The 21,451-nt window shown below is 39.0% G+C and overlaps 1 protein-coding gene across 6 annotated transcripts in view; it reads right to left on the bottom strand.

Moving 5' to 3' along the window:
• Positions 1 to 21,451, bottom strand: part of CUNH8orf48 (chromosome unknown C8orf48 homolog) — a 58,946-nt gene that overhangs the window by 26,655 nt on the left and 10,840 nt on the right. For 4 of the 6 annotated variants that reach the window (XM_052672961.1, XM_052672963.1, XM_052672964.1 and 1 more), the window contains exons 4-8: positions 20,280 to 20,512; positions 17,961 to 18,113; positions 16,134 to 16,224; positions 5,266 to 5,345; positions 1,606 to 1,679 (exon numbers count right to left, since the gene is read on the bottom strand). In XM_052672961.1, the coding sequence (XP_052528921.1) occupies positions 5,287 to 5,345; positions 16,134 to 16,224; positions 17,961 to 18,113; positions 20,280 to 20,512 (536 nt within the window). In that variant the 3' untranslated portion in view covers positions 1,606 to 1,679; positions 5,266 to 5,286. Of the gene's footprint in view, positions 1 to 1,605; positions 4,635 to 5,265; positions 5,346 to 16,133; positions 16,225 to 17,960; positions 18,114 to 20,279; positions 20,513 to 21,451 lie in introns of those variants that run through there. The other 2 variants (XM_052672962.1, XR_008204130.1) reach the window with 2 other exon arrangements.

The raw sequence follows: 21,451 nt of genomic DNA, 5'->3' as shown, positions 1-21,451 counted from the left end.
GGGGCACGAGAGCACCCAGGCAGCAGGGGCTCGGGAACCTCCACAGTCAGGCTCCAGCTTCATGCCGCTGCTGGCGCTCCCCCTCTGAAAGTAGCCCAGCAGGCTGAGGAAGATGTGGCCGGAGAAGGTGAGTGCTGCATGGCTATGATAAATCCTTTGTGCGGAACCAGAGTCTCGTTAGGAAGAGGAGGGAGGAGGGGGCAGGCGTTGCAATCTTTTTTAAAATGAACAAAGTCAAAAGCCTTCCTTCCTTCCACATTATGCAGGCGTCTTTCAGAGGGAATCCAGATAATGAGCTGTTTTCCCGATTAAGCTGATTTTCCCATTATGGGGTGCAAAACACGGCAGCAATGAAAGCCTGAGCAATGAAACTGCCCGCTGCAGACGTGCTTCTTGCCTGGCTGGGCAGGCAGGTGCCTTGGAGAGCAGCTGCATCCGGCTCAGCCCTCCGCAGCCTCCCACCGGACAGCACGGCGCGGTGCTTGGCACGTGGGGCCGGCACGGTGCGGCACCCGATGCACAGGGCTGGCACAGCATGGCCGGTACCCAAGCGTGAAGGGTTGGCATGGCACGGCACCGCGGTACCGGCATGCGGAGCTGGCACGGCACAGCACTGTGCAGCACAGCATCCAGAGCTGCAGGAGCACGGCTCAAGACCCCCAGCCTCTTTGTTCGCCTGCAGCCCCAGGAGCCCCGGCCCTTTGCTCACCTACAAGACGTGCCTGCTCCTCGCCCTCCGTGCCCACAGTCAGTACATCTTGCAGTGCACGCAGACCAAACCCTGCAACACACACGAAGGGTTCCCTCGGTGCCCTGCATCCCCTCCCACTCCCAGTTAAAGCACTGCACTCGCTGCCTCTAATGTGTTACCTCACATGCATTTCACATAACTTGCCCCTAGTTTGGGATGTGATTTCAAGCTAAAACAAAAGTCAGTGTACACTAATAAGCGTTGAGTGCCTAAAGGAAGTCTTTATTCCCTTTTCCCCCACTGCCTACTCCTTTAGGCTCAGCGCAGGCACCAGCTGACCACAAGCTGGCTCTTTTTGCCCAAAAGACAAAGCACCTGTGCTTTAATTCTGGGAAAGGGGAGAAGAGGACAGCAGAGAAGAAGGGTGCTCACTGCTTATCTAGAACTCTCAGTTTCAACAGAGACTGTCCCAGTCCGTGTCGTGGGGAAATAAATGTGATCTTATTCCAGAAATGTACCAGGTAGCTGCATCACAAATGACATTCATCACTCCCCCTCTATCCCCCTCTGCTTCCTCCCACCCTTTAACTTGGTATTTCTCTTGCACAATTTTAAAGATAAAATCCCCAGAATGCTGAATATGTTGTAGTTCTAGACTGGAGCTACCCATCAAGAACAGGCACACTGGCTGGAAGGAGAAGAGTTTTCGTTTCAAATGAGTTGGATGAACATTTGAATGTTCAAACAATCTCCTGCTCTTTGGTACATTTAAAAAAATGTTATCCCTGCGGGAGTTTCAATCTTGGCAGATTTGATAGAAAGGCTGTAAAGTGTCCCATCCGTAATTGCATTCCTTACCAGCAGTAGGGAAACAGAAAAAAATGAGAAGATTAAAAAAGGAGGCAAGAGAGGGATAAAAAATAAACAGATTTCATTTGTTCATCTTCTTTTCACAACCAATTAGCCCAGAATCAGAATCTTCCTTCACCTGCAAAGAAAATGAGACTGTAATGAAAAGCCTACTGATTGTTTTCAAATCCTATTTTACAAAGCTTCTTAGGACTTTGTTCATTTGAATTCAGCCCTAAACTGTTTTCAAATTTTCACTTATCCTGGGATTCAAAAGAACAGTTAAACAGTCTGCTTGGACCTGGACTGGTGAGTATTTGCTCTGACACAAAAAAAATGTAAAACAGAGCATAAGAACAGATTGATCTCAGAAACAGACAAATAGAAAAAATCACAGAGTTGAAGCATCAGTGTGGACTAAGGAATTGGCTGTACTTCAAGATTTGTGTTTTCACATAATAACATTTAAAATACAAACTAATGGTAGAATTTACAGGTTGCCTCTCTAAGTCACAAGCTGTGACTGCCCTGAGTTTTGAAGGGTGTTTGGGAAGAACAGGGAAGAATGTTGTGCAAAAGAAATGAATACCAACTAAATTAGAAAAAAAGTAAGCACAAAAAAAAAATCTCAAAGAGAAAATAAAGCTTTTTTTTTTAATAGGATACATTTTACAGCTGGCAATAGAAGATTGCTCCTTTATTTTTTAAGGAAAACCAGAGAGTGGTTTATCTGGAAAATCCATCCTCTGAGAAGAGGAATGTTGTGTGCTGTCTTGAGAAAAGAAATCTTGACGTAGGTTTCACTGCATTTTAAAAAAACTAGTTCTAAATGAACATCACAAAGGAACAGATCTGCTCAACTGTTTAGAGAACAGCACTATGATACAGCACTGCTTTTCAAATTCAAACCCAAAAAAGTACATTCCAACCCCTTCCCCACACATGAGCACTTGGAAAGGCTGAAACCATGTATGTCTCTTCCCAACATGTTTTACTGCAGCATTCATAAGTCTCAGTCAGCCCATGCCAATTGGGAGCTTCTAATACTCAGTTTCAAATCTACCCTAAAAATGTAATACTAAGATTTCATTGATCAGGATGATAAACTTTCTTTACCCCACTATATAGTTGAACCAAGTACATCTATCTAGCACTGATTTGAGATGGGAATTTGGCAAGCATTCCATCTACAGCATGATTTAGCTGCAGTTTCTTAATGGTAACAGGCATCGGTAGCTTCCACAAGGATTTGAATTGTGCAGGCACAGAAAGCAGTATTTGCAAAAACGCGCAGTTACAAGAAGGCTGTAATCACACCTGAACAGACACTGGCATTTATCAAATCATATTTATACTGAGTGAGTGTGTTACACTATCATGAGGAGGAGGTAATCAAACCAGTGGGATAAGTATCGATTTCGGAGAGAGCTTAAGTGTTACGAGTCTGTTGCTTCAACTGCCCTACTCTTCAGCAATGACTTAATTAAAATTAAAACATTAAAAAAAAAAAGCAGAAGTAGTTCCATATGGGTTCTTATAAACTGAATGCCCAAGAAAATAGCATGTCACATTTACAGTCCACATTAAGCACAGGCACCTGCCCACATCGGTTGTTCCAGAATAACTCAAAAGCAAACATCCTAAGCAAAGCTTACAGCCTGCAGCTTCCATCCAAATCAGCAGAGGCTGTTTTGCTCAGCATCTCTCAGTGCAGAGGTAAGATGGTATCAGGATCTGCACTAAAGTTGTTTTTGTCATACACAGTCTATCCTTCAAAGTTATCAAAGCTTTTTGCAGCTTTAAGGAGAATCAGAATCCCAGTAGACATCATTCCTTTTACAGGAACAAGATTAAACCTTCTGTTGATTTACAGATCTGATCAATGCTGGAATGAGGTGATGCAAGTGCTTCTAAAACTTGCGATCTTTTCCTCCTCTTGCATCAGTAAGGAGGAAACTTCGAAACCAAAAGATAGTCAAAAAAACTTACACCGTATTCCAAGTGAACACAAAAGCATCTTTTCAAAGATGAAGATAGAGCAGGCTGAACAACTGTTAAAAGCAGTTTTCTTGCTCACTAGGATAAAAATTGGGTAAAGCATTGTAAAAGACAGGGGCAGAAGTTTATACCCTTAATTAAAAAACAGACCGACTTGTTTAAATTTGCATTGAAGCTGCCTGTTATCTCACTGCACGTAACAGTAAGGCTATCAGCAAATTAAGTTTCTGAGGAATGATTCAGTGTAAATATCTAATACAGATCAAATTTGGATTTTGTTTTTAGATTTACAAGGAAGACTAACAAAAAAAAAAAAAGGTTGTTTCATTTTAGGATCACTCCAATAAATCTATGGTGCTTAACTCTTACAAATCCAGCAATGTGTTATAAACACACCTGAAGTATGTTGCTGTGCTGCAGCAACCCAATCTTTATTATTTAAGCCCATACCCTAAGTGCACAGAACCTGGGAATTATGAAACCAAGCTGGCTCTCAGCTGAAATCTGATCAGACTTGAAACCTCAAGATTTCCAAATGTATTTTAAGCATTCAAAGATAAAGACAGATCTGCACTGATATGTTTGAGCATTTTGAAAATCAAAGAATCATACAGTGGCTTAGGTTGGTGAGGACCTTGAAGATCATCCAGTTCATATCCCCTGCCGCAGGCAGGATTGCCACCCACCATATCAGTGTGCCCAGGTCCCCATCCAGCCTGGCCTTAAATGCCTCCATGCATGGGGCACCCACAGCTTCCCTGGGCAGCATTGCCAGTGCTTCACCACCTTCTGAATAAACTTCTCCCTAATATCTTACCTAAATTTCCCCTCTTTTACTTCTAAGTCATTCCTCTTGTCCAGTTAGGTAATGCAAAAAGTGTCAAATGTCTTCGGCGGTCTTATTTACATACTTAAAATACCCATGAAATCTGTCCCTTGTTCTTATATAGAAGTTTACAGATGATGTAGTGAAAAAGAAGTAGCAACTTACTGCTACACTTCACTTTCTGAAGTCCTTCCTCCCTTCTGCTGTTCTTCCATTCCTTCCTCCCTCATCTCTGCTTTCATTTGCTCTCACTCCCACTCCAGCTTTCATCTGCAATTTTGTGCACAAATGTATTAGTAGATTGCCTTGCTACTCTAGCTCTGAAGGAAAAGAATCATTTACATATCAGGTTTAGTATATGATGGATACATTTCATACAAATGTTTTCACATCAAAAAGATGCAAATATGGAGAGAGGAAGCACAATCTTCTGTAATGCAATAAAAACAGAAGATACAATTTGAAAGGCAGCAAAAAATTTACAAGTTGAAGGCAGAAAGAAAGCAAGCCTAAAACTACATTAAAAAGCCAATACTTAATAAAGATGATAGAAATGCTAGAAGGAATTCAGCATTTGATTTGAAAATGCTCTGAATGCTTGAGTACATGAAAGAGACACACAAGATAGAAACCAAAGATTCTCCTCCTCCTGGAATCAAAGAGATTTTTGATATTAATTCACAAGGAGTAAGTTTATAGTTTCAGGTCAGTGATCTTTGAAAAGATGCTTTTCTGTTCACTTGAGAACAGTATCATAACATCGCCTCGCTTTCTGCTGGTTTACATGTGCTTATCAGCCTTTCTTCCTCTGTGAATAAAACCAAAAAGTCACAGGAAAGAAGTCTGACTTAACCTAAAGATTAACAATTGGCTTCCTACTAAAACAGCAAAACTGCAGTACCTCACTTAAAATCTCTGGTCCTCATTCTTTCAATGAAGCTGATGATTTCAGATGCTCACAGAACGCAGTCATTCCTTCAGCTGAAACAAAGAATCAGAAAACAGTTATCCAGACAGGAAAAAAAGAAAAAAAACATTGGCAACTAAAACTCCATACAAGTGCAAGTCTGGCCTCCAAATGAGCATTGTGAATTTATGTGCTTTTAAGGATTCAGTATAAGTTCTCATTATTCTTTTCATTAACAACACTAGTGACAACATTATTCATTACCAAATCACTTTCAGAGGGGTAAGTTTTGCCCACTTAAAGTGGCAAGGATTCTCAGTGAAATAAAAAAAAGCTGATGATCAACATTCTTTCTTTTTTTCATAACTCAGCATTTGACAGACACCAATAACTACAAGAACATTTGAGATTAATTTGTCACTAATTTGCCCTTCATTTCTCCCCTGTAAGTTGCATGTAACCTTCAGAAATCAAGCTTGGAAAACCAAACAAAAGGCAGCGGCTGTCTCGTGGACATTACAAAATGAGGAGCAAATTTTGTCCTTCTGAGCTTATACCAACTTTTGCTTTACATCATATATTAGCTTGCTAAGACACAAAGATATGGAAACATGAGCCACAGTGCCAACGCACGTGTCTAGGTGAGGACAAAACCCATGTAATTAGCTTACAGATATTTTAACATGCTTTCATTAAAAGCATTAAAAGTTTGTTCAAACAAACCCAGTTCACTGTTTGTTCCTGGCCAAAAATCACTTTTTTTTCTTTTGTAAATACCTGAACCATTCTAATATATGCTATTAAATGTTAATGGAAATTCCTCAGATACTAGTTTGCATATTTATAATTCTCAGACAAAACACACTGTAGACTTATGACTCACACATGCAAACAACCCAACAATGTAAGAACAATTTATTCTCTGTTTGATTTAAATCAGAGCATAGATACTGAAGAATGCTTTGGGTATTTTTTAATGGAAAATTTCCTCAAGAGAACATGCAGACAATGAGTCTTCAGTTGTTGGAAACTTGAAACATGCATTCAGTGTGTGTGTACTTAATACAACTATTACAGTTAATGTGAACAGTCCTCTCTAAACTTAAACATAATGCTAGAGGCTTGACGCTTTTTCAGAAACCAAAGTCTCAGATACTGTAATGTGAGCTATGCTATGACATTTACCACTGCTGCTACTGTTGTCTCTCCAGTGCTGTGTAGAAGTGAATAACCATCTTCTCAGGTGGCTAGAGATGCTCTTTATAATGCATCTCAGGGTGCCCTTGAGCATGCAGCTGGTTCACGTTCAGCTAGGTATCCACCAGAACCCCAGGTCCCCAGGCTCTGCAAAATTGCTTCCTAGCTGGGTGGCCATCAACGCACACTTTGCATAAGGTTATTCCTCTCCAGGATCATGTCTTTGCATTTCCCCTCGTTAAACTTTGTGTTACTTCCCCTCTACCCACTTCTCCAGCCTCACCATGCCCCAATCTTCACAGTTCTCCAGCCCTTACTAGTTTAGGACTTTACCAATTTGATTAGGGAGGAGGCCTTCAGCCAGTACAAGTGAAGATTAAGACTCCTTTGAAGAAGTTATGCCAGGCATACAAACTGTCATGTTATTCAGTCATTGTTCAAACCAGGTGACATCACAACAGTAAGCTCAAACCAGTTTGGGCAGTGTGCTGGCTTGAAAGAAATCCTACTTCCCACCTCTCTGAGTTTCTTGCATTCATGACAGAAAATACAACAGTGGATTAAAAAAGCTCAGTTTTTCATCCCTGTATTTTTTTCTGATTCAGATACAGCACGTTACTGCAGAGTGTGAGGCTCTCAATGACACTACAGCTTTCATTGGGAGAAAAATATAATAATATCAAGGAATGAGGTAAAGCAATCTTTGACCCCAATAAGTTTTAAAAATAAACAAAATAAACAAAAAAGGAGAGTTAGCAGTTATTACCTCCTGAGCTGGAAGATAGGGATGGGGAGCAAAATAAACCCCTCATAGTTGTTTCATAGAGGAAACAGTTAGCAACCTGCTACTCTACCTGGACTGTCACAAGTCCATATGGCCATATGGGATCCACTCAAGGGTGCTAAACTAGCTGGAAGAAGTAGTTGCCAAGACAGTCCTAGTCAACTGGGGAGGTTCCAGGAAACAAGGCAAATGTGATCCTGACTATATAAATCATTGGAAGAAGGAACTATAGACTGGTCAGCCTGACCTCAGTACTGGGAAAGGTCATGGAACAGTATCTTGAATGATATGACAAAGTATGTGTGATCCAGAGGATCAGGTCTAGCCAGCATAGATTCGGGTCCTGCTCGACCACCCTCCTCTCCTTCTATGACCATGTGGGGCAGAGTGACTAGCAAACTGTATAGAAAAAAAGGATCTGGGCTGTTAATTGACAGCCAGCTGAACATGAGCCACAAGTGTGCCCAAGTGGCCAAGAATGCCAATGGCATTCCAGTTTGTATCAGAAATAGTGCAGCCAGCAGGAGCAGGGACGTGACTATACCCTTGTACGCAGCTCTGGTGAGGCCACATCTCAAGTACTATATTCAGTACCAGGCCCCTCACTGCAAGAAAACCATTGAGGCCCTGGAGCACATCCACAGAAGGGCAACAAAGCTATGTGGAGCACAGATGTAATGTAGAGGCTAAGGGAAATGGGATTGTTTAGTCTGGAAAAGAGAAGGCTGAGGGGAGACCTTACCACTCCCTACAACTCCCTGAAAGGAGACTGTGGGGGTGGGGAGGGTCAGCTTCTTTTCTCAGGTAATTAGTGATAGAACAGGTAATGGCCTCAAATTGCACTGGGGAGGTTCAGGTTGGATATCAGGAAAATTCTCAGAAGGACTGGAGAGGCACTGGCACAGGCTGCCTAGGGAGGCAGTAGAGTCACCGTTGCCAGAAGTTTTCAAGAAATGTGTAGATACAGCACAAGGGACAGGGTTAGTGAAAATGGCTTGACAGTTGGATCAGATGATCTTAGAGGTCTTTTCCAGCCTTAATGATTTTGTATTACTGGCAGATACTGATGGGTTCGGTCACAGTCACTCATGGCACAGAAGAACCACAAATCTGTACCCTTAGTCAATATGTTCTGAAGCAGGGATTTGTCCATAAATGCAGCCTCCTTCTCCCCAAATGCAGGTTAGGCCTAAGTAATACTTTGCAGACCTTAAAAATCAAAGCAGTTTTGTCTTGTTTTTGAAGATGTGTATTGGATTCTGAAATGGAATTACAGTTAACACCCAGCCACATCTCTGGAACAGTAATGTGCAGTACTGATGTCTAATGACTGCACTTCTTCCCTGTAGGAATCTGATAGCTGTGGATACAGATGAGATGAAACACAGATTCAGGCAAGTACATCATCATCTGATTTTCATTAGTGCTGAGACATTCCACCCTCTTGGACTTCCGTGTAGGTGGTGGACCCAGCTACTTCATCAAACACAAGGGCATTTACTCAGTTTCTTATTTTCTTCCTGTTTCTTCAGGCTACCTGAGAAAGCTGCTGAATACATAACAAGGTAGCACTAAAATATTCTATTGCTCATAATCTCCTTATATACCCCTTGTCAGTAATACAACATGTAGACATTCATTAAAGTTATGGTCTGTTGCACTTGTTTTCTTAAATGAAAAGCTTTCAATCAGCTTTACAAACACGTATTTTTTGTCCTAAACAACAGTATCATCTGGCTGTTAAACCTTCTTTAAAAATCAGCATTTATTTTTGACTGTGTGAACATATTGTTCCAAACTGGCAAGAACTGCTCATTTACATCTTTTAACATCAACAGAATACTAATTTATAGTAAACAGTCTTTATTACTAACAAGAATGTGCTGCTGAAAACTCTGCTAATTAGCAAAAGAGACTCTCAGTTCTCTGCTAGCCTGAGTGGGATGAGCCACAGATTTTTGATAAAGAGGATGAATTACAATTGCATCCTATCAAATAGAGCATCCCCAAACAGTTATGCTGCACGATCTTTGAAACCTAATTTTGGCCTCAAAGCATTTGGGAATGGGATGGAGGGGGTTTAGAACAATCTGTTATTTGAAATAAATAGCTCTGAAAATGCTTACAGCTCCTCAAATTAAAATAACCTCTGCCAAACCTACTGCCCTGAGCCACTGCAGAAACCAGTAAGAATGGGCCAGACTTATTCCCCATCAGGTTTAACTTTAAGATGAGAACTACCATGAGGGGCAGAGGGCAACGTAAACCCCTCCTTGTACCAGCTCTTTTAACTTCAGAAGTGCTCAGATGAATATATATATTTTAGGATTTGTCACACATAGCATGTATCAAAGCCAAACTTAAATGTAAGTGAAATTGTGTCAGAATTATTAATTCAGTGCCTGTAGGGGAGTTTACCTCTCTAGTAATCCTATGTCATTTTTTTTACCTAGGTCATTTTTCTAGATTCCAGATTTGCAGTCAGCAAGGACATCTCCTAATACCAAGGACAAAATTCCCAAACCCAAATCCTCTCTGGACAAGCCAAGCGTGCGAGCAAATATCAAAGAAGAGGGAAAAATAATATAAAAAAAGAAACCTGTTCATTAACATCAGAGCTGCTTTGTAGCTGTTTTTGTTAATGCCTGTGATGTTAGCAGAACCAAGCCTACCCCTCAGCAAAAAAATCTGCCTTTGATTTCACATCTCTTAGGAATATTTGGGGGGAAAAAAAAACCCTTGCTGAACACACGTGCAAGATACAAACTACATTTGTTGCAGACCTTGTGGGTTGTTTGTTTGTTTGTTTTTAAGCCTGAGGATAAGCTCTGCTACCACAATGTTTCTGGAAAATTAATTCATTTTCTTCAATTATCTGTTTAAAAAGACAAAGGATCACAAACTGGCAGTGAAGCAAGCAGCTTCCCCTCACCTCTCAATAAAAAAGAGAGCAGTGCACAAAGGTTTCTGACTTCAGAACTCTGGATATAGATGACCTTTGCTGTTAGCTTTGTGACACTTACTGTTATTCCCACACTATCTGGCTTCCAAAACAAACAGAACTTCTGAGCCTCATCTATGCCTGGAGAACCTGAGGAGAAAACTGTCTTATGAATGTCACAGGTGACAAGGGAGCCATAGGTCGTGCTTCTTCATTAATCTGGACTGAGTGAGAAAAGCTACTGAATCCCAATGAGGCCCAAGTTCAAAGAAGTTGCTGTACCCACACTTCTGGCCTCAACAGAATATGAGAACTTTGCTAAATTAAACACAACAAGAGACACTGAAAATAAGCAGCTAGAGGGGTCCCTCTCATCCACTATTGCACTGATAGTAGTGCTGATTATTATTTTCTCTTTGATAATGACATCCCTAGTAACCTACTGTTTTCACAAGTGGAAACTCAGAGATAAAAAACTGCAGAAAGCACAAGAGGAATATCAGAAAGACCACGAAAGGAGCATTTTTCAAAGCACGCCTGGACTCATTTCATAGAGAAAAAGAAAAAAAGGATCCAACAAAATATTGTTGCATTACCTAGAAATAATAAAAAGAATGCCAACTATGAAATTTCCAAGCAAATATATCCTTCTTTTATCTCATTTATAAGAGTTGTTAGCAGTTTGGAGATTTCCTACAGCTTTATTATATATATTTATATATTTAGTCTCATTTGTGCAAAGTAAAACCAACACAAACGTGTATTTTTAATCTCTATTGTATTACTAACACAGAAAGTTGAACTGTCACTCCTGTCTTTTCAAAAATCCATCAGCCCACAGAGGGCAAAAGGTCAGATTTTGGTTAATGCTCACAACACAGCTGAAACAAGTCAATGGAGATGTGTTGCCTTGCACTCATCCAATCATCCACCTGAAGATTTTGAAATCCAGTTGTAACCTTAAGTAAATTAGATTCATAGATATTCAGCAAGCAACAGCCTGGCCCCACAAGCCTATAACTGAAGAACTTTGCCTTCATTGACAGATGCATGCAGGCTCAAGCCCTGAGTTTGCTTGCAAGTGGTCAGTCAGTGTTTTCTTTCATTGATCATTCAGTGCTGAGAGGTGCTAGAGGCATTCCAACCACAAGTGGATTAAGGACATCTGATGTTAATGGAACCTATCTTATCAACAGCAAGCCTAACATAACTCTTTTTTTCAATTGGGCTTGTAATTATTTTTAAACCAAACTATACAATGGTGTGTTTCTATTTTCATAGCCTGCAATATGTCTCAGAAAAATGACAGCTCTATTGTGAGTAGCATATAAGTAATATTTTCTAACAAAGTGGTGGATGTAATACTAATATATGTAATTGTTTAAACAGGTATAAAACATGTACAATTACAAACAAAATCCGTGCTCAAGTATACAGCTTGCTTGCAATTACCACTGATGCTGTATGTATTTTTAAACAAGCTATAATACTGTGATGATGCTGTAAACTTCTGTAGGCAAAAAAATGTTCTATTTAAAAATGTCAAGATGAAGGATGTAAATGTTCTTAAAGTGCGATCAACTAAAGATATGATTTTTCACAGAATATTCTAAAGGGATCTGTTACATGCTACAGATATACTTCACAACGTATTTATGGATCACACGATAGTCTATGTGAGAACAAACAGTACTATTTTATTACAAAATAAAGGAATAAATAAGCAAAGGATATCCATGCCCATAAGCTGGATAATTATTTTTTTTTTAAAAGGTATTTTGACCAATTCTATAGACCCCTCAAATGACAGGAGTTGGTACCTCACTGACAGAAGGAAACGCTCCCCCTCATTTCCCAGCCTCTCCCCACACAGATCACATTGCTGCTGGTGCAGGCAAAGAGCTCCAGAATCAGTTGCATGGCAAAAAGGAACAGTTAGCTGGTTGCATAAAAAGACTGCTAACTTAGTATCTGTAGGATTTATAAGTACTCACTAATTCATTTATACTTTTTCTAAACAGTGGTATTTAGAACATTAACTGTTGCATGCTGTTACAGTTTGCACGTATTATACCTATGTTAGTTTTTACTGAGTGAAGACAAAGTCATTTTCTGAAAATCATATTGAATAGTAATAAATCACAATTTGGAGAACACATGTATATTTAAATATACAGAGCTGTAAGCACTCTTCCCGACACCCACATATACGATTTAGAGTAACTGCACAGAAAATGATAGTTCAGATTTTTCCTGAAGAAGAATCTGCATCCTGTGTCACTTAACAGCTCTGCAGTGAGACATGATCCCTTCCAACAGCAACTTGTCCTCAACGGCACCAGATCAAAGTGCTGCCAAGCTCCCAGTACGAACAAAAGGGTTTCAGACCCTCTTCTTGGAACCTGATCAAATTGGTTGTGCTTAAAAAACAAGAAATTCTTGAAGAAATTCTTGTCATGCAACAGAATTATGACTGAGATGGATTTACGAAAAGGCAGCAGTCCCCAGGGAGCCTGAAGCTCTTCATTTTCTAATACAGCTTTAAAGATGCAAGATTAACGTAAGCATTACAGGAGCTGTGGAACCAGGTCCCACCTCCTCCACATAGCCCTGCACAACGAGGGATACGATGACCTCCCAACTTCAAACATTCAGTGAGTGTGTATTTCACAGTGCTGTGGTGTAACCTGGCAGGTGACTAAAGCACAGGTATCTGGAAATCCATATCCAGGCAAGTTAATTACAATGAAGCTTCATTTCTATTCGGTGAGCGTTAGTAAACTATTGTGAGTGAGATGGCAGTTTATCCTTGGGGAGGAACAAGTATGAAGTCCCATGCCCCAACAGATGGTTGAGAACAAGACCACAGAATGACTGAGCTTAGATGCCAGCTTCAGCTTTCCTACAGAGAAACATGTGGAGAGTGAAAGTGGTAATCATACTGCCAAAGTCCATAAGAAACTGACTTCTATGTTAATTGGAGGAACATAATTTTATCCATAGTCAATAATAAAGAATAACAACATGAAATCAGCATATATAAAACAAAACAACGCATACATGAAAAACCCTTCCAAGTTAGTGCAAAGTTCAGAGATAATCTGGTTTACATCACCAATAATTTCTTAGATGACATAACACAACTATGTGTACCATGAAAGCTAGAAAGCAAATCTCCAGAACTTCTAGCAGCAGGCAGATTAATTTCTTGCAGTACTACAGCTGTTTAACACATGAATCACCCTTGATCCAACATTACTCTTTATATGCCCAGAAAGTACCAACAAGGGATATTTTACATTACATATTAATTAATATTTATTGGAACATAGTTCTACAGTGCTTCTTTGGATCAAAACAGAAATCTACTGCTGAGGATGGTGCAAGAGAGGAAGCTCCTATGAGCAGAGACAATTTACTTTCGTTGTTTTCTATTGGCCACCATGTCAGAGTTTTTGGATCACTACTCTACAGGATTATGAAATAATCCTACAGGATTTTTACACTACAGGATTATGAAATAAATTGAGATATCCAGATCATTCATTCCGTTTCATGTCCTTAAGTAGCTGCTACAGGAAAACACAAGACAAGCATTCGGTCAGTGAGTCAAAGGAAATAACTGCAGTGAGCAGTAGGAAAAGGCAAGCAACAGACATAGGCAATACAGGCTTTGACTTTTTCAGACGAGCTACTTGAGTTGCTTTTGTGACGTTTATGCAAACATAGAACAGTACAGCCCGTGAGATGGGAACATGAGCCCTACTTTACAGACACAATTGTCGTCAAACACCAAGACCAAATAGTAATGCATAACTCATGTAGCAATGCATTTACAGGAAGGTTTGAGGAAAGAGTTGGACAGAAATATTTCAGCATTCCCATAAAAAGATCTACATACTGAAAGCAAAACACCAAAATGTCTTTTTTTCCCCTAAAGAAATAATCAGCCCATCTTCAAGAATCTCAAAATTCTTTTTGTAAGGGCTGAAAGACTTTTTCACTGGCAACAACAACAACAACAACAAACACATTTTCAAAGAATTATTCCTGATTACCAGTTCTATGTATGTAACATCCCTCATGAGGATCTACACAGATTACTGTGGAATACTGTATGCCTTTTGCCTATGCAGATCACCAGAGACTTCAAAAGACTCAAGAGAAACTCAAGATTCAAGAGTGCAATCCAAAGCTAAATAAGGAGCAGAGATGGTGTATATAAAATGAATAGGCTTAAAAGATTAGAAGGTAGGAGATTTAAGGGATTCAATCATTTCTAAGGATCAGAGAGTAATGTGAAAAGCCAAGCAGGAACTTGCTCATTATGTATGTAGTTATATAACCTGCAGTGGCAATTTAAAAATTAAAGCCACCTTTCAGGGAATATTCAATGGACTACAAAACCCACTGGCTTACAAGAAACCAGAACAAACCACAAAGGAAGCAGTGAGGACTAGCTTTGAAGAATTTAGGGTTGCATTATGTTTTCACTTGGGGTTCAATCTGCTCAGGGTCAGTTCATTCAAGGCAGGTTTTTAAGCACCAAAATGTAGGTATCTGCTAACATAGGTGGGTCTATCTAGCTATAGCCCAGCATTTCTTTTCAGGCTCTTCACTGGCTTGAGGAAAATGAAAACAAAAGGCTGAACAGCACTCTTAAAAACAATATAAGCATATTTAAGAAAATAATTAAAAGGATATAAAATACAAAATAACTGCAACAATTCACATTCATGTCCTAAAATGGTGTTTTGTTTTTGCTTTTTTTCTTTTTTAAAGTGAAATGTTATCCTATTTTTCCTATTAAGCAACTGAACTATTAAGCAGCAATATGCTTTATGCACTCTGTTTATAGATAAGGATATTCCTTCAAGATTTCCACAGCCTTCAAGAGATCTAACTACATAGAAACCAGAGACTGATGAGAGTCAGTAACTGTGACTCATGAAAGTCCAATGGCCACAAGGTCACCGCATGAGCAATGCAATGAGCTCTTGCTGTCAGCAATAATCAGAAAGCTAAGGTGCACTCAAAGAGCAGCAAGTATCTTTTTAGGCTACAATGAAGATAATGATTTTGTTGTCTAACCCATTGAGCTCCCCAGCCATTTCATTTGGATGCATACCAAAGACTCAACTTTCATCCAGGCGCATTCTTTAAAGATAGTCTTTGCCATCTTGAAAACAATTGTAAAATTACAACAAATTCCAAAGTATATTAAAAAACTGCCAAAAATATTATTTGATACCGTATGCCATTTTAAACTCATATTTTCTCCTCCTAGACACCTAACCTAGACAGGTTCTATGATTAATTTATTATCATTTGTCCGGTTGGCATCCTCAGTGTTACAGATTAATTTCTGTTACAGCCTCATTATTTCAGTTCTATAAATACCCCATTTCATTTTACTTCTTTGTACAGTTACTTTGCAACCTGCTTTTTCTCCTTCATTTGGGACTCTCACTTCCAATTTAACACAAGTCAGTAGGCAAAGATTGAGCTGAAACTCAATAATTACACCTCCCTGATCTAGAAAACAGAATCATTTTTCTTATGGATGGAAGCTGTTCTGATATCTCACAAGCAATCCTAACAAAAAAATTGTAATAATAAAACAAAAAAAAAACCTCATCACTTGTCAGACTAATAACAGAAAATGCTGGCTTTCATAATTTGAAAAGCCAACTTAGCTGGATTACAATACAGTATTTGCATTTGAGGAAGTGTAAAGTTGAATCATAACCCAGACCTCAGCACACTGGGTATATCTGGTTCCACCTGCAAGAATATTAAACCTCCACCCAATACATCACTGACAAAACAAGTTACATCCGCAATAGCTGGCATTCAGTATGTGGCTGCCCACAGAAGACTTTTCAAGTACTTTATGTCCTTGAGTTTTGTTTACTATTTTCAGGCTTTAAGTTTTCTGACCTTTTCCTTTCAGCTTTTGCCATAAGTTCCTGGGATCCTCTAAAAGTTTAGGAAAGCTTCTGAGTGTTTCTCCTATAAGCGTGAGCACATCCTGAAATAAAAAGGGGACATGAAAATTATTAGGTTTTGGATTCCATGTACTTGTATCATAGGTCTGCCACTGGAAACTATATCCAGTCCCTCAAGAGCAACTAGGTAGGCTGTATCCATCATCACAATTTTGCTGGATTTTTAAAGCACCTTGTTTAAAAACTTTGTTGACCAACGTGGCCAGTGATCTGGCCCATACAGCATGTAAGCAGAAAGCTATGCTGCTCACTAGTGACCACACATCACTTCTACCTTCTGTGGATGGCTGCCAACATAGATGACAAAGAGCTCAATAGTACTGTGGAGCTCATACACTACCCCAGCTGCTCCCCAATGGTTTCTGAAGTCTCAAATTTCAACTACAGATATAATGGATAAAAAAAATAAAATAAAAATCAGGAGGCCGGCATTATTAGGAGAAAATGGAATGTGTGGTACAGTCCACTAATTCCCAACCTGCTCACAAACACAGAAAAAAGTTTTGAAGCTTCAGAGAGCCATTTCTATCCTTTGCTCAGAAACAACTTGCTTGCTGTTTCACTCTGTATCAAGAAGTGGTACAACTCCTCCTTGAGAAAGAGCATCCTGAAGAAGCCACAGAACAGGCAGGGATTCCATGAATTCCAGCTTACATTAAAGAAAATCCTTCTGGAATAGATTGTGTAACTATAATGCATGAATGTTAGCATTGAGAAGACAATACTTTAAAGAAGTTTCACCACATCTGTAGAGAATGGTGAAGATCAGTCATTTCCAGAGTCTATCACAGTATATGCAGAAACACAGAACTCTTAGAGGAATGTGGCTGTGACACATTACACAAAGTATTTCTGAAAAGAGAACAGAAGACTTGCTGCACAGCTACGTTTTCCCTTCCAGCTCTCTAAGTTCCCACAGATTTTTAATTAAGGCCTTACTTTTTCCCTCTGCCATATTCAGCTGTGAAGTAGGGACAGTCACCTGGCAAAACTAAGTCAATTTTGAGGAAAAAACAAAAACATACATCACCACAAAAAAAAAAAAAATCTATATGCACAGGCAGGTACAAAAGCAAAAGCTCTACTCTGAAGCTGATATCACTGCAACTTAGAACCTGGGAACACACAAAGCAAGTGTATCTATGCTTCTGTGAATAGCGTAACAGGAAAACTTTGGCATTCAGACTGTATCTTTGCAGAAAGTCAAATTCTCTTCACATTCACTTCCCCAGTGTTATCATATTCAAGCGACAAACAAAAAAAAACCCACAAAAAATCACATCCCTGTCACGGTTAAGAAAAAGCCTTAGAAGCAGACTGTAAGGAGCAAGCTGCCTCAGCCTCCATAAAATCCATTGCACAGTGCAGTATCTTATTCAGCAGTTCTTAAGGCAAAGGATTTGGAGAAAGACGAGAATGAGAAGAGCTAACTCCTACATCATTTTGTTATTTGCCATTTTGTTTTGGATAATCCATCAAAAAAACTGCAGGCAACTAATCAAAATGTACCCAAAACACTTGCAGGACATCATGGAAAAGACCTTCAGCTTATATAAATCAAGCAAGCTTAAATTACTTGATCAGCATGCTAGCCTCATGGCTTCATAACAACATGGAGCCAAGTTCCATTCCAAACTGTACTGCATTCAGATCAATTTGATTACATTACTATACACTAGGGCAAAATCTGGCTTAAGAATTCTTTAGTTATAGTAAATACCAAAGTGTTACCAAAAAAAAACCTGATACACTTGCTTACTCTGGAGTAAATCTGTTCTTCCAATTTTTCGCGGAGTAGAGCTCTTTCCATTAGTATCTTCTTCTGTCTGAGAAAAGTAATTTTGGCTAGCTCTGCCTTCTTCTTCTTACAGTCAGGGCACAGTGAAGATTTGTGCACTTGAGCTTCTGTCACCTGAAGGATGAGACTTTGATGCAATGAGCAGTGTCTGTCCCAGCAAGATGGCTACTCCATTAAAAATAATCAATAAAAATACAGATATAGACAGCATCTAAAGATAAATATTTTCTTTTGCAGGCAGCTGTAAATAATTCCATAGTCTTTGTTACTAAATCATCTTGATAAGTCTGTCTGAAAGCCTTCACCCTAAATATATTTGCTTTTCCTTACGTATTGCCCTCTCCAGCACTGATAACATAGACAGCTTCATTTACAATTATCTGTATCTCAGAACCACAGTACTGAACTGTACTGCACTAGTTCTTCTGTAACAGGAAAAGTTTCCCTGACACTTGAGGCTGTGTACACAGTCCTGATTTCTTCTACCTTAACTATAATAGTCAAAAAAAGTTATGACTGCAAATTAACGTCTGTGAGCAGTTACACCAGCCAACAAAATGCTTTAAGTAGATAAGTCATGGGTGGATTAACTTCAATTTCACCAGTGTAATCTCTGCATACTTTGTTAGTGTCAAATACATTAGGAGAACCATCAGCCATTAGTTACTCTTGCTTGATGAGTAATTAATGTTCCAGAGAGCTAGTCTGTGCATGATATCCAGCCTTCCACAACAGCTAATATATTAATTCCTGAAGGCTCAATTAAATTAAATGAATGTGTTTTATCCCATGTTTTCAGCAAGCTAAGAGTACAAAGACTTGATCATCACAACTGAGTAACAGCAATTGTTAATCAGCAATAATTCCGCCAATGCAAGAGCCTGTCTGTAACAAAGCTGTTGTTGAGAACCTCTTTGATAATAAACACAAGGCCTCAAGTACAAGCCATGGAGGTTACGATATCTCTACAAATTTTAAGAGGAAAATAAATTCTGAAGCAATTGGTTCAAATATCTACATGCAACTCTAAAGCAGAATACAAACAAAATTTTATTAGCAGTTCTCTTTGTAAAAATAAACGGGACTAATTTGTTAGTTTATTCTCCATGAAACCTTGAGCATATTTAATAACATTACACAAATCCCAATATGTTTATGAATAATCAATAATTTTTATCTGATTTTATTTACAGAGATTCCATCTTATTATATCGGCCTAAGGCATTACTGCAAGAGCAGTGCAATCAGTCCCACATCTCAAGCCTCTGTATTCTAACTTGATTTCTCTTCCTCTGCATAAAAGTGCTATCACATGGTGGTATAAACACAGAAGTAGACATAGCAATCAAATTCACTTTCCTTAAAAAATGCATTATTACACTGTAGTGCAAATGAAAAGGCAACAAGAATTCTACAGAATGGTGGGTTGATTAATGCTAATAGAATAAAAGAATGTAGGTTGCTTATTTATTTTGGTTGAGATTTCAGCAGGTAGCATCAAAGAATCATTATGCCAGAACTGACTTAAAAGTATTCTATCCTGCTCACCCAGCTAACAGAGTAATACGTCAGTCACTTTTGCTATGCTGTATGGCAACATATTAAAACCAGCACATATGATAGAATGAAAGCAAAATAAATGACCATAATTGATATTCAAAGCTTTTTTTTTTTTTTTTTTAAATCAGAAGCACTTTGGCAAATACAGACATTCTGTACCAATTTCAAGCAAGGCACAGGCATTTGCCAAAGCCCAGATTTATGAGTAAAGGCATCTGTAGGTGATGACTGCTATAAGCACATATTCCAATCCATCTACATGCACAAAGTGAGAATGCAAGTATCGCTGCCAAATACTACCAGCCTCAACCCTCTGGGCAGATGCCGAGTTGAAGAGTTGTGTCAGAATGCCTATCTGCCTATGACAGAGGGGAGAATACACTGGGCTGGTGAAAAAGAAAAGTGCATCAAACTGTATAAAGATGATGTAAATGATTTTTAATAAAGGAACTGAGGAAACCAAGTTCCTATTGGACATGCTTTAATTTTCAATATTACTAATATCTAAAGGGAGGAAAGCTGAGGGCAAGGGGTGGCTTCTGCCTTTTGAAATACTTTCAATACTAGAGCTAACAAGGCTACATAATCTAGCAATATACAGAATACTTCCATAAATAACAAGTGCAAATGTAACCAAAAAACAAGGCTTCTGGGGCATACAGTGGACTGCAGTAACTGATCATCCCAAATCACCACCACTGTTACCATCACACGCAGTACCTGTTTAATGGTCTCCTGGATGTTTTTGAGACGGATTCTGTTCATCAGCTGATGGGGAACAATGCAGTTCAAGTCACTTGCCTCTGATGCCTTTGATGTGAACCCACGCTGCTGCTTTCTTGACTTGCCACCACTTGCCTGTTCAGAGATCAGCTCCTGCAGCACCCTCCTTATCTTAATGATGCAAAAAGACTGGAGAGCATCCAGTTCTTCCTCTGATAACTCAGTAACTTCTGTTAACAAAACAAAGTGTCAATTATTACAACAGAGGAAGAGAATTACTGGTCTTCTATCTGTGAAACCTCATATTATCTATTTAATAAAAAACAAACCCAATGTCAAGCCTGGAAGCAATGACTGTAATAACAGTAATAACAATTTAAACCAGAATCTGGATAACAACTGCAGGCACTTACATAACAGATGCCTCTGAATAGTCTCCAAAGAGAAAAGATAAGAACCCTAAAGATTTATACCACCTAATGGTACTGCATAAAGTTATTAGTAAATCTAGTACTACTTTTCAAGTATTGAATCAGAGGCTATTGCAGGAACTCTGGAAAACGATTCAAACAACCCATAGTTATGGGGGTTTTTTTGTTGTTTTGTTTTGTTTTCCTGAGGAAATGCAATTATTTTAAAAGTATTTTCCTCTCAGGCTTCAATGATCCTTTAAGAAACTTTAATATGACCTTGTTTAAACAAGATCTTTCACTCTTATCTCCTCCCTTGCCAATGACGTGTAATAATAAACAGACTTCATTTCAGATGGGCATTCAAGGATGGATTTAAAACTTCACACAATGCTTTGAGGAAGATTTTCCACTTGTTTCAACAGAGCCAATCAATACAGAAACCAACACGAGTAAGCTTTTTGATGTTGCAATTTCATTATTTCATGAGCTTAAGCACGTAACGACGCTGGGCTGTACTGCGTGATCTTAAGAGATACCACTTTTTCAACCATTTAAAGAGGGAATTCTATTTCTCTACCTTTATAACGCTAATTTCGTTTTTTTATATGCAACTTCTGAAGCCCGGTGAAATATTTGACTGTCTATAATGAAATGAGAAGCAAGGGAACCAAACAAATACAGTAATCATTACTAGAAGTCTGATGGATGCCTCTGCATATAGCTAATGCTAACACAGTACTCCCTTTTCAGGGCTGC

Source organism: Tympanuchus pallidicinctus, unplaced genomic scaffold (assembly GCF_026119805.1).
Source record: "Tympanuchus pallidicinctus isolate F22 unplaced genomic scaffold, pur_lepc_1.0 scaffold13, whole genome shotgun sequence".
NCBI lineage: Eukaryota > Metazoa > Chordata > Aves > Galliformes > Phasianidae > Tympanuchus > Tympanuchus pallidicinctus.
The sequence above is the reverse complement of the archived record's forward strand: the minus strand, read 5'-3'. Positions and strand labels throughout refer to the sequence as shown.